The sequence below is a fragment of the Kryptolebias marmoratus genome, linkage group LG15 (genome assembly GCF_001649575.2).
Source record: "Kryptolebias marmoratus isolate JLee-2015 linkage group LG15, ASM164957v2, whole genome shotgun sequence".
NCBI lineage: Eukaryota > Metazoa > Chordata > Actinopteri > Cyprinodontiformes > Rivulidae > Kryptolebias > Kryptolebias marmoratus.
Genome location: NC_051444.1, coordinates 12,264,756 through 12,278,764, shown reverse-complemented (window position 1 = coordinate 12,278,764; position 14,009 = coordinate 12,264,756). Strand labels below are relative to the sequence as shown.

Here is a 14,009-nt window from a genome sequence, read left to right as displayed (position 1 = left end):
TGTCAGGATCGGTGGTTTGTTTTGTTTTTCTTTTGTTTTGGAAGCCTGCCGCTTCCCACTTCCTCCACCAGATGCCGCCTAGGAGCAGAGCCCCTGGAGAAGCGTGTGGTTGAACCCGGAGACACACCTGTGGCGCATTTGCTGACTGAGGCTGGGGATATTTAAGAAGCGGCGAGCTGACACTTCCTTGCCTGAGTGTTTGTTCACCTTGGTAACAAATCGTTCCAGAGTAAGGCCCGCTGTGTATCTTCCCGAGATAATCGCCTCCTGTGTTTGTTCCTTCTCGTCAGGTCTACCTGGATTCCTCCGGAGTTTTCTCGAGAGAAAAGTTCTGTGGATCGTTTGTTCCGGACCACGACCAGCCGCCAGCTCGCTCCCCACTCAGTCTGTCTTACCTGTCCGCCCTCCAACGGTTCACTACCTCTCCACGCCGCCCTGGGTCTGTCGCTGCTCCTAAGTGAGCTTCCATCTGTTCCTAGTAAGCCTTTCTCTCCTCTACATATATATATTTATATGTTCCTCCACCTCCCAGGAGTCTAACCGCTTCCTCTCGTTGACAGTGGCTGAACTGGTTATCCCTTCCTGACTTCTGCTCCGTGTTTTTCTCCCCAACCCTGTCCCCTCTGTTCAATAAACTTTATTATTGTTTGCATACGCGTCTCCTGATTGTGTTCGTGCATGTGGGTTCGTAAACTGGAACCAAACATGACAATCATTGCCTAGCTACATGGCTTGACTGCAGCTTCATGCATGATAGTGCATTTCCCATCCCAAACAGCCAGAAGGGTCACACAGGTCAGGGCAGCAGGTCTTCTTGTTGTGCTTCAGGTCTGATAGCATGATGTGAGCAAGTTTAATATTCTGCAGGCCTAAATAAAAGGAGCTTGTACGCTAGATACAGGATGTGAACCATTAACTGATGATCACTGTCTTAAAGTGCTGTAAGAGTAAATACGCCATCATTTCAGTAAGTTTATTGGAGTTTTAGGTGCACATAAACAAAATGTAGACGGTGTTCAGACTTCCAGAATGATAGCACGCATTGTCATCTTTTTAAAAAAAAAAATTGTCAGAGTTATGTTTATTTTTTTTTAATTATTTGTTTGTTTGTGTCAGTGTTTTGGTTTGTGATGAACGTTAGTGTCTGTGACATGCAACAGTACTCAGTATGGGATGTGGGATTTTGTGGACTGAAAATAAAGAGGGTGAAAAGAATTAAAAGTTATATTTTTTTATATATTAGCAACTTGAAAGCAGTAATTAAAGTTTCGATGAATTGTATTGTGCGGTTGGTATGTTGTTACATGTTTTCTTCTCTTGTTTTTCATTAAGACACAAACACAAACAGAGTGTTTATTAAAAGTTCATGTTTCTTCGTAAGCATGTAAGCAAAGCACAAAGTTGTTATGGGCTGTATGTTACTTTTTTTACATGGTTTTAGGAGGTAAATACAAACAAAGGTTGTTACGAGCCAGTCATTGATTTTTGTTTTATTAGTTGCACGTTTAATTGTTTTCTCATTGGCGCATTTATTGCATTACTACATAGAGATTTATTGTTGTAATAATGTGGCTGATAAATCATTAAACGATTTCCTTCCAAGCTTTCTAAGTGGTCGCAGTTTATCACCGTTGCCTAGCAACGGAAGTAGCTTCCCTCTCGGCTCTGAGAGCCACTTGTCTGAAACCCAGACGCATCCCACGTAGGTAGGGGGCAAAGCATTAAAACCACGCAAGGGAGGGGGGGGGGGGTATTTTTAAATTACTTATTTATGTCTATTAAAATCAATGTTTGGCGTTTTGGAACCGAAGCTCAGAGAAAATGTTCGCATAGTTTGGTTTCGTGCAGCCTCCGGGCTCCTCAAGTTTCCGTTACTCGGTTCCAGACAGTGTAACGCTGCGTCACCGTTACTTTGTGCCCCAGTATCCTGCCGCCTCGAGCGCTGTCGACCAGATGGCAGCTCGTGGTAATCTTCTTATTACCGCGCGCCGCACGTTCTGAATGAGAGAGGTAAGAAGAGGAAGAGGAAAAGAAAACAACAACAACAAAAAGAGAGCAGCTTCATTAAGTTCAGTTGCAGTGCCAGTCAGTTTCCCCCTCTTGTAATTAGGGCTTTGACGCAGGACGAAGTCATTCCAGTCATGTTTGGGAAGAACTACTTTTTTGGGAGCCGCGTATGTTGTCGCTGACAGGTGTGTGGGAGAAACGGGGGGCTTGTTTTTCTTTTTTTCCACTCATGCCAGAAGCAACAAGTTGAATGTTTTCTCGACGCCGCACTTGTGATGGGAAGAGAGCTGTGTGCAGGGACTCCGCGACGAGAGGTAAACATTCAGGAGCTGCCACATGTTTTAGGATGTTACAATATCTGCATAGATTTACAAATTAGCTCGGCATAAAGAATGCCATGCGCTATTAGATGCAGGGGAGACTTTTCTATTTTCTAACCGACATGGCTGGCAAGAGCCTGGACCTTGTAATATAACACTTGAGATGACTGCACTGTTGGCCTCTTCTTGTGCGTCAAAAAATGTGAAATTGAAGCTCCAAAGTATTGTAATGAAGAGAGCTTTGGCCTAAGCCTCAATTTCAGACAAACTTATGTGAGGACCTGTTTAGTTGGATGAAACCCTGAGGCCAGATGCCAGAGGAAAAAGGGCATGTTTAATTCAATGGAAAATGAAGAAAAGGGGGGAAAGCAATGTAGCAGTATCAGATGAGCTGTGCCTCCATCAAGCTGTACATGATAGTGTAGGCTTTGGCTTGGGAATAGCCTGCATGGCATTTCGCTCTCCTCAGATTTGTCTGATGTTGGGTTTTGGTTTGACCACTTCTCTCTTTGCTTCTCTCCCCCTCCCCCTCCCCCTTTCCCCCCCATTTTCTAGATTGGGAAATCCTACCTATCATGTGAAGGCTTTGGTTGTAGTTTACCCATGTGTGGGGGTGCATGTGTGAGGGAAGGAGAGAGTGCAGCAGACACCTAAGCTTGGTAGCTTCACCCTTAGGGGCATCAGCTTGTAAAAAAATGCCCCTGTAACCCTGGAACCATGGAACTATGACAGTCATCACTTATTCAAACTGTGTTGGGAGGCTTCAGAACCAAATTAAGATTCCCGAGCATCCTTCTGCCCGCAGGAATGTTCCTCAAAATCTGATGTTCTAGAAGTTGGAACTATGGACTCCTTAAACAATCATGAATGTTGTCTGGTCGAGCGCCCAAGGAGGACTGTGGAAAAGAAAGGAAGAAAGGGGAGAAACACTCAAAAGAAACCGCAAACACTGGGCAGAGGACTCGGCAGTGAAGGAAAAGATCCAAAAGGATGGAAAGAAGGGGTAAACGGAAGAGACAATGAATCCGATCATGTTGGGATGTCGTTAGGTGGAGAAACAGAAGGTGAATTCACGCAAGGAGACAAAAGCATCCAGAAAAAGAAGCTCTGGCTTGTCTTTTTGTGGCCTTTACCCCTGAAAAACATCAGAGAAAAAAAGATGAAGAGGCAGATGAATATTATTAGCCAGAGGTGGCGTCACATCTTCCTCTGTCTTCTCTTTTTAAGCCTCTGTCCAAAGCGTGCTTCATCCCAGGTAAGAGTGCTTTTCAAGAGCAATGTCTAGACTGTGGAGGAGGTATTGATAGCTGTGTACAGGGAATATTATAACTCCTAATTAGACTCATCTTACTGTGGTTGAAGAAGCACAGGTCTAACAAATAACATTAAAAATCTGTCATATAGTAACCAATCCAATATGTCATAGCAGTCTGTCAAAATGCATAAACCAGAGGCAGCTAATAAAATTTCTACCAATGATTAGATCATGTGTTTACTACTGTCACATGTTTCAATGTCTGCTATGAAAATGATTTATTGTGCCAAAGATTCACAAAACTCATAACTCATAAGCTAGTCAGTGCTCTGGCACTTTTAATGAGATATTTTCAAATTAATTAAGAGATTACTTTGTACATTCAGCTGTCTTGTTGTTGTTACTGTGAAGATAGCACCTAGTTTAAAAGGCACTGCCACGCTTTCCCCACCTCTCACAGGGACATTTCCCACGGATGGAGAATATTGCAGCTTTTAAACCTGTGTTCACCTCTCCGCCTCGGTCCACCTGTGGTGTTCCTGAGCGGAGCAGCTACTGCCAGTCACCTTCTTCGCAGGCTGAGCTGCTGACGTGTTTTCAGGCTGTCTGTGTCCAGGAGTGCCCCTACAGATCGTCCACACCACCAAACGCCCCACTACTGTTAGCTGCACACAGGTATCTGGACTAAAACCATAAGATTGTTTTGGAATATTTATTATTTGACCTTTTGACCTTTCTGATGTATTAAAAACACGTGGACAATAAATTACAATTTGACTTTCGTCAAATATGTTCTGTGATGTAAAAACACTCTTTTTGACATGTTTTTCTCAACTCTGGCAGGGGTAACTTTATAACCGAAGACACTGCTGACACTCGTCCTGGGACTCAGACAGAAACTGGAAGCACAACAAGTTCAGATGGGATTTCTGTTGGGCCTGCCAGTGTGCTGTTTCCACCAGGCAGCGATGGTTGTGTGGTCACTCCTCCTTCACAGGCACTAGGAGCACAGGGTTCTCTCACCTTGGCATTGTGGATTAAACCAAGCTCCTCTGAAGAGATGTGAGTTTTGTATTTACAATTTCTAATAACCCTAAACAAAATCCACAAGTGTAAAGCTGGATATATTAATCTTTATTTAATATGTAGATGCTTGGCATAATTATCACTGACACCAGAATACCAGTCTTTACAAACTGAAAAAAAAGAAATATAACAGACATGCATGACTGCACATGACACCCAAAGCATATTTTCCCTGTGTGATTGACAGCTCATGACAACTGTGATAATTGTAACTTTGATGAAGATCAAATGTTCTCGAATCTTTGATTTCTCAAAACCAGTGATTCCCGACCCTGGTCCTAGAGCAAGGGTGGGCAATCCTGGTCCTCGAGGGCCACCATCCTGCAGGTTTTACTTGTTTCTATGCTCAAGCACACCTGATTTGACTCAATGGGTGATTAACAGGCTTCTGCAGAACACAAATAGGTAATTTAACCACTGAATCAGGTGTGTTGGACCAAGGAAAGAAGTAAAACTTACAGGATAGTGGGCCTTGAGGACCAGGATTGCCCACCCCTGTCCTAGAGGAACACTATCCTGCAGGTTTTAGGTGTTTCCCTGTTTTGACACACCTGATTTGAATGAGTGAGTGATTAACAGGCTTCTGCAGACCTTGAAGACCTGCTGAAGAGCAGGAAAACAATGAAAACATGCAGAATAGTGTTCTTTGAGGACCAGCGTCAGGAACCACTGCTCTAAACAATACTTGGAAAAAACATTTTAACCACAGACAATTAAAAATGCCATTTAAAACATTCTTGAAGCTGACTTTGAAGGAGACATAAATGAGATGTAAGTCCTTTTGAATCATAAAAGTTTCTGTGATATAACATTACCAGAGACATTCATGTATCTGTAGATATTTGTTGAATCCATAATGGTCAAATAAGTGGATAAAAGCTCCTAAAAAAATAAACTTTACATTTCTTGTTAATGAAACTGTATGATATTGTCAAGTGACAACATATCGTGTTAGAAAGTTGTTGCTAGGGTGCCAGCCTTTGTATACGTCCATTCCACCGAATTAACTGATCAGTGTGACGTAGGGCAGCAATTTCTGAAAAAGGCAGTCGCACCAGTTGACACTTTGCGAGGATTATCAGGTAGCTAGTCAGTACAGTGGGCAAGAATAATGCTGCTGTCAATTTAAATACTCTCCCTTGATGAAAAATGGAGTGCAAGGAAAAACTAATATGTCAATAAAAACTAAAAACAGCAGATATGTATATTGTGAAGTGAGTTAACCCCAGTCCTCATATCAGTAAATGAAACAAGCAGAAAGTCCAGCAAAACTACTTCTGGTTTCACTTTATGGCTGTATGTACACAAAGGTTGTTTTGAGTACTTGTAATGTGTGTTAATAAGTTGACTTTGTCTGTTTGTGACCTCACTTTAAAGGTTTAAAGCTGATGTCGAAATGAACTGTTTTTAAAACAGGTGTGATCCAAACCAGGTTTACTGAGTAAAAAGCACTATAATTAGTTTAGCTGAGGAGGTTCACTGTTGCCCCTCTCTTCTTTACACCCGTCTATCATATTTTCTTCAACTGCCCTCATTAAAGATCCATATATATGGTGTGGAACCATATTTTCCTTTACTGATGTGACCCAAGAATCAGGGTGGTTTCTAGTTCCATAATATCATTTTGATGTTTTCTTCTATTTCCAAAAGAAAAACAACAGTCAAATTAGGTCTCTGAGTGATTTAACACTGAGCTGATTTTTAGAATAGGTTGACAATAGTAGTATTGTCAAGTAAAATATCTGCAGAAATATAGGCTGGTTGTTTGATAAAATTAAAATAACAAAAATGATTTAAAGAAAGTGGATGGTGGAAGGAAAAAGACAAAGAGGAGATATATGGATGCAGAGTTAGATGGAAGAGAATGACTTGCCATGGGGACCCCTGAAAAGGAAACAGCCAAAAGAAAATGAAGGAGGTTGATAGTCTTTCAAATGCTTACTACAGTTTTAAATGAAGTAGGTGATGATTTTATACGTTGGCATCTGGTTGAAGCATCTATTCTATGATTCTCTTGTTATGGTAGTGTTGGATCCCCTTATTGTGCAAGTGTGGGTCACAGTTATCGTTGTACGGTGTCATGGTTGTAACTTATTATTGTCTCTTACTGAAGAAGTCTAAGATACTTTCAAGCACTCTGACCCCATGATGGTTAGTCAGATATTTTTCTTTTCTGGTATAAAGTTGAGTGTGATTTTCGCATGATAAAACAAATTGATCTAATAACAGAGCGCATGTCAGATCTGTTCAGGTCAGGATCACCATCAGGAAACAATGAGTTTGTGTCATGTCCTACTTAGACATCTTGTGTGAAAGAGAGAGGGAATGAGCGTGTGCTGGTAAGTTCTAGGCCTGGTTGGTCTGGTGCAAAGTTACACACACTGAGATCAGCTTACAATCACATACACCCGAACATACCAAGACACTTTTCACTTTTCTTGGCAACCCTTTCTCTCCTTCCTGCAGCCTTACTGTGTTTAAAAACCAGAACTTATTTGCTTTCAGTTTTTTGAACAGGTTCCTGTTTGATCAGAAAGAATCCACACATTTTAAATAAGTAAAGGAATCCTTGAAATTTATCTTACAACCACTTTTTACAGTTTGTTACTTTTGAAAAAAATCTGAATAAAGTTATAAGTTATTTATATTTTATATACTGTCTTTTATATATTTTTAAACATATTTGTTCTTCGACATTGTCACTAAATTTATTCATATATCATATTAATTCAATTTTAAAAGTAAGTTGTGTCTGATGTTTAGGTGCCATTCACAGAAGTTTGACTTAATGCCACAGACTCAAGTGATGTATTATTTTTATTGAGCTTTATCACATATGCTGTATTATTCACAAATATAATTGATAAATTAGCTAAATTATCTAATGATATTTATTAAGACATAAAATGATGTGGTGAAAAATTCTTCCACTTTCAGTATAAAATTATGTGCATGTGCATCAATACTGACCCATGTTTTTTTTTTTTTGTAGATTTTAAAACCAGTTTGAACAGGTAATTTAATATGTTCACACCATTTATTAATTCTGAGTTTACACATATGTATATATAAATATATTTGTTTTGTGTTGTTGAAACAATGTGTGGGACTGACTTCAGAGTGATATCATGTTTGGGGATAGCTCTAAAGCAACAATAAGCAGGTTACTCTGTGGTAACTCAGTGGATGTTCAGGTAAATGTTGCTGTTCATAAAATGTAACTGGGATTGTCAGATCTGTGGTTATTGTTTTGTAAAGTTTTCTGTCTGGGGATTCAGATGTCAGACATGTCTTGTTGTCTTGGCCTGCCGAACTTGACACCTGTATGCCTGAATGCATCTCAATGAAAGTCAGCTCTCCCCACCTCTCGGTCACTCTCCCTGCCTCTGTTATTCTTGCTCTTGTTGGATATCAGTTCTTTTGTTGTACAGATGATCATGGCTGCCATCAAAGAAGCCAGATGAAAGGGGGTCTCTGTCCTCACCTCTGTCCATTGCTCCTCATCTCACTTTCTTTGTGTCTCTTTGTGATTTCACATCCATCTCCTCATCTGAACAATGAACAGAACCAACCACCTGTTTTTACAAACATAGTTTTTATTTCAAGAAGATTTTGACCCTAGAAACTGAATATGAAGTTTATCGTGTTTAAAGAGTCATTTAGTTTGTAAATGGGCTTGACTTTCAAAACACAAACAACAAAGTAAGTCAGAATGTTTTCATAAAGTTTCAAAGTTTCTTCTCAATAATAAAGTGAAGGAATTATAACTAAAACAGTTAATTGACTAACGAATGTTTAAAATATTTTTTGTTTTGAGATGATTGAGATTTAAGGTAGAATCTCACTGAGTTGTGACTGTTGGGAGAATAGTTGGTGAAAAAAAAATCTCTCAAAATTGTGAGAAAAGTGTAAGAAAATATGTGAACTTTCAGCTGCAGTCTCACTGAGCTCTTGAGTGCTTGCAACCAAGTCACCGTTGAACGATGTGGTTGTATTTTGAGTGGACAATTTTTGAAAATCACTATTTTTGTGTGCACTGCTTCCAAAACTGTATTCTTAGCCATGCACGTTGTTTTGTTGCCCACCTCAGCAACTTCCCCTACAATTCCCCACCAGGAAAAAGTAAAAGGAAAAATATCACAAGAAAGAAAGAACAAGGTCAAATATGTTAATATTTTTATATGTATTTATATAAAAATGGTTAATATTACAATGATAATATTACTCATATATATTACTACAACACACGTTGGTTGGTAGTTGTGAGTTTCCTATTGTGATAATTTTTTATTTTTTTTCACCTGATTCCCAATCACAGACATGCACATCCATGTGCACATCTGTCCATGTGCATATCTTATACTGTGAATTTAAATGTTCTTTTTATTGTGAATGCATTTACAGTATATGTGATTTATTGGGTATGCTGCTCTTGGTTCATAAAAACCATGATTTCCCATAAAATGTCAGTGATGGTGGTTAATATGACATGTGGCGGGTGGACTAGTCTGCTTGTAGAATAACTGCTGAACCCTTACAGTCATGTAAAATATTAATATTCTTTGGAAAAATGTTAGAAACGGGGACCGTGTAGTGTTGTTCAACTGGATTGGCTTCATTGTCCTATTATGTCTTTGTTTTCTGATTTATATTAATTCCTATCTGACAAATATTCCTTTGGTCCTTGTAGACTATCAAATGTTGCTAAAATTATTACATTGTTTGTCTTTTTTATTGTTTATTTTCCTTCTTTCTTGCAGGATGTTGTTAGAGAAGAGCTCAGAGAAGCGGTTGGTGTTTTCTCTGACAGTGTCGGTGGAGGCTGTAACCTTACGTTATAGTCAGTCCGACGGTGAAACTCCTCAGACCATCAGCTTCAGAGCAGAGGGGCGACTGCCAATAGATGGGTGGACTCATCTTACTTTGCAGGTAAAAATTCTCAGTAGCCCTGAAATGCAATGTATTGTAAAACTTGAAAATGTCAGACCAAGCCAGAAGAATATAATAGAGACTGTTTCTCACATTTTTTTTCCATCTTAAATGCATTTTAAATGTGTGTGTGTGTTGTAGATGGAAACGTTGCTTTAGTTAGAAGTCTAATTTGTCTTAGTTGTGGCTTTGATTATTTTCTACACTTAACTTTTTTGTGTACAACAGAAAAATTAAATTTCAAGTTATCCTTAGTTTCTTTTTACATTAAAAAGAAATAACACACCAGTTGAATAAAAATGCACAGCTGAGTTTGTGAATTTAGTAGCTAGACGGTCCTTTCTTGCCATTCCATATTGATAACTTTGAATCATTGTGATTTTAGTCATTCAAGTCATTGCTGTATTTTTTCTCTCAGCCTTATGAGGTTTAGGATGTTGACATGTGCTTTATTTTATCAATGCCAAATAGAACAGCCTGTGATAAACTGAGACTAATTTCTCTCCATAGATATTTGTACATGGAATTATGAGCTCATCATTGGTAGATGTGGATCCTCTGTTTTCTTTTGCAGTTCTCTTAGAACTGAGCTGCCGCTTGCAAACTCAGCGCTTTGTTTGCAGGTTTCAGCAAAGTCACTGTGTTGGAGCAACAAATTTAAACTGACACCTTGGTTTACAGTTTGCTGATGGGTGTTGATGATGGAGAAATATTGTAGTCCAACGTGTTGTTGGCTAAATGCAGTGCTGGTGATGACTCAGTTGGTAGCTCAGGTGTGTACTGCATGCACGAATCACTTCTACAGATAAAGCTGTCATATCTGTTTTTGAACAGCATTCTGTTGTGCATGCCAATTTATAGGCATGGGAAAATGTTAGGCTTTGAGGCATTTTGCTAATAGTCTGTTACACCGGTGTAGCTTGGAGGTGTTTTGAAACTTTGTCTGTTTATGCATTCTTGTGATCCAGTCTGTCTTTTTGTTTAATGGTGTGGTAATGTGATCTGCTTTGACCATTCAGAAGAAGAACATAATGATTCTTGACACTTAAACCCCATTCGCATGCTCATGTTCTCATGCATGCACACACGCTTAACTACTCACTCTGTCACATAAACACAAAGATATAAACTCACAGTTCAGTAGTAATTTGTAGCAGTCTGTCAGCCACAATACAGGCATTATGCAAAGAAGGTGCTGGGCAATTTAGAAATCTTTTCTTTCCACATATAGGACACACACACACACACCAGTCATCTGTCAGTTTGAACAGATCAAAACACCAAAAAGGAAAAAAAAAGACAGTCAAAAGGAATGCCAGTTTCCAAGTGCCGGGAGCAATGCACACACACCCACACACCCACCCACACTCACACACACGTACATGGTGCCAGAAGCAAGGTGCTGTAGGGATGCTGGTGCTCCCTAGGTAGTTGTCTTATCTGATTATGGTAACGATGTAGAGAACAACAGAGAAAAATGCAGCCTGAGGGAGGGAGGTACTGACAAAGGAGGAGACGTGGGGGAAGTGAGGGAGGGAGGAAGCTCAGTCTGGTTAAGTACACGGCCCATCCCTTAGTACATTTTTGCAAAATGTGCTTTAATAAATTGTTCTTCGCTATATCTGTTTGCATGAGATTTGGGTAATACTGATAATGCTGATTTATGTATATTTAGCAAAACTGATTCCTTTGATCTTTTGTTTGTTCACTATCAAAGTTTATTCAGTTCCAGAAAATTACTTAATGCATTTTTAAAATATATTTATCTCTGTAATATTCACCCTTAAACTAACAAAACTTGTTGAATAAATAATGGATTAAACGCTAAGTTTTAGCAAAACCTAACTTTTATTATTCTGATCAGGAAACAGGTGGAAGTTTCAAACTTCTTTTTGAGTTTTATACTCTGCTAGGTTCTTAGAATATTCTGATGGTTAATGTTGTTTTTATTACATTGGTGAAAACAATTAATCAATATTTTCATGTATTTTTTTTACTAAACTTTTAAATAAATAACAGAATTTTTTAATAAACGTGTGTTAGTACAGCATTTAAAGGGGTTTTTTTTTGTGAAAAAGCAAGATGTACTTAAAGTTGTTTATACTTTCTAGGAGTCAGTTTCTTAAAAATCAAAGAATAAAGATGTAAGACAAATAAGTATTAAATGTTTTGAAAGACAAGGGACTGTAAGACTAAAAAGCTTTAAATACATTTGGTAGATTTTATTTTATCTCACCTATCGCGGGTTGACTGCTGGAGATAGACACGGGCTCCCAGAAACCCTGAACAGGACAAAGCGGGTAAAGAAAAAGGATGGATGAGATTGACTTTGTGCCTTTAGGTCCTTCAGTGGGGGGGTCCGTCTGTTAGTGCCTGAACAAATCAGCATTAATGGAGGAGGCAGTGATAGGAACAACCAGTCACATTACAGCCAACATGTCACCATGGATGTTTAACACTTGCATGCACATGTACGCTTTCCTTCTCTTGCTTTTTAACGCACAAATCATGTTGCACACGCATATCACAACACACACTGGTTGCTTTTTTAGAGAGTTAGAAAAATCGATGGAGAAACAAGTAAAAAAAACAAGTAAAAAAAATGGATATTTAACTGGTTAGTGTTTCATTGTGATTGTGAGATAAAGGGTACATTAAAAGTAGAAACAAAGGGTGAACTGTTGTTCCCTTTGCTCTCTGGGCTATGGTGTGTTGGTTTTCTCGGTATTTCATGTCAGTGATTGCTGTGATCTTTGTAAGGGTTTTGATTTCTTGATTTTTGTTTCAAATTCTGTATTCTTAGTCACTGGTTTGTTTCAGTTAGTCTTGCTTTTCGCTGTCCCTGCACCACTGGTCCTTTGTTAGACCAGTGATGCTGGGACTGCACCACTTGTCTCGACCTGTTTTATATTTTTGGCTTCTGGTAATGGATTACTTCATTTTGTTGTACTATTAATAGAATAATCAGTTGCCTGCCTCCAGAGTTTTGTTTGTCTCTGGGCCCATTGCAGCACTTCAGAGTTTAAAGAGATCAAGTAAAGTGTTTTACATATTTTAAAATTAGAAGACATTTAGTGGAAATGGAATAGAATAGAAACAAATAACTTTCGGAATCAACCCGGTTCAGGATGGCTGCTGCAGTTATTCAATCTTAGTAAACACAAAAATGGCTATATCACTCAGTTTTGCAAATACTGACCTACAATTGTGGTAGTAGCTAAGAGTCATCCCCAACAACCCACTCCTAGTACTAAGACATTGTATGTGATCATATATAAAGTTATTTTCAACATATTTGGATCTTCTTGTTTAAAGGGCATTCCTTTTTTCCCCAAACACTTAACTCAGATTAGATTTGTTTTCTATTTAATAATTTAATGGATTGTCTTACTGATAACTGACTTAATTAATCTAAGCCAGTCTTGGTGTGTTCTGTGCATTTATGTGAGCACGTTTGCTGTTACTGTATGTGAATATGTGTGAAGGTGAAGCAAGGTTGTTATGTAGGGGTGTAGTGGACACCTCTATGGCAGCCCTCTACCTGCTGGCACCAGAGGCGAAAGGGCATGACACTGGCATCAATTACATAGTGAGAGGTAGGAAGGCAAGGGTTTGTGTGTGTGCCTGCTGAAGATGTTCTGCCCCTACATTCATAGTTTTTACCTCCACGTGCAGCATGGTTCTGCTCAACAGTGAGAAAACGGAAATTACCACAGGGAGAGCAACGAGGTTTACTTCTGCTGGAGATTTAAAGTATCAGAGCTGAAATGTATGCAGCAAGGTCCTTTGCATAATAACTACTCCCCTATAAGTTATTTGTTATGTTTACTTGCCTCTTCCAAAAATATTCATGCTAAGGAAGATGTCAAATTTTGTATTCATGAAGAGCAATAGATAGAGCGTCTTCTAATCTTGTTGCCTGAGGGGGCATTTTCGACAGATCTGCTGTTTTGTCCGATCTGTACTTAAGTCAATAATTATTTTGAGCCAATTTTTTGTTAACAGTTACATTATTTAGCCCTGTCTGGATTTTACACATTACTTTCAAGTTCATGTGGTAAGAGATCTATAGGAGAAATTAATGAAGCAGCTTAGATTGAAGGGTCAGATGTTGAAGTGGAAAAAAGAAGTAGAGTTCGTAGATCCTTGCTTGAGTAAAAAAAAAAACAATAAATCATTTAAATGTAAAGCAACAGTATGACACACACCAAATCTTATAGCTGGTAGTTTACCAGGAACGGTCAGGTAGCAGATGTCTACCTGATTCACCCTTGTCTTTTTTTTTTTCTTCCTGTCTTTTCTTTATTGCAGTGCACATGTCTCCTTTTTTCTTTCTATCATTTTTCTTTGCAGTTTTTTCTGGAAAACATTTTTCTCTTTCCTTTTTTTTTCTTACTACCTCATCTCCCTCC

At 38.9% G+C, this 14,009-nt stretch overlaps 1 protein-coding gene and 1 long non-coding RNA gene across 2 annotated transcripts in view; both read left to right on the top strand.

The window, feature by feature from the left end:
* Positions 1 to 6: 6 nt before the first annotated feature.
* On the top strand, positions 7 to 652 carry LOC119617711. Its single transcript, XR_005234098.1, has 2 exons — positions 7 to 478; positions 561 to 652. It is a non-coding gene; the product is annotated as an uncharacterized LOC119617711 (long non-coding RNA).
* A 1,283-nt stretch (positions 653 to 1,935) lies between these two features.
* ush2a (Usher syndrome 2A (autosomal recessive, mild)) overlaps positions 1,936 to 14,009 on the top strand; it is a 180,155-nt gene continuing 168,081 nt past the window's right edge. The window contains 6 exon segments of the mRNA XM_037980018.1: positions 1,936 to 2,321; positions 2,883 to 3,143; positions 3,146 to 3,582; positions 4,043 to 4,257; positions 4,426 to 4,644; positions 9,429 to 9,597. Coding sequence (XP_037835946.1) covers positions 3,053 to 3,143; positions 3,146 to 3,582; positions 4,043 to 4,257; positions 4,426 to 4,644; positions 9,429 to 9,597 — 1,131 coding nt within the window. The 5' untranslated portion in view covers positions 1,936 to 2,321; positions 2,883 to 3,052.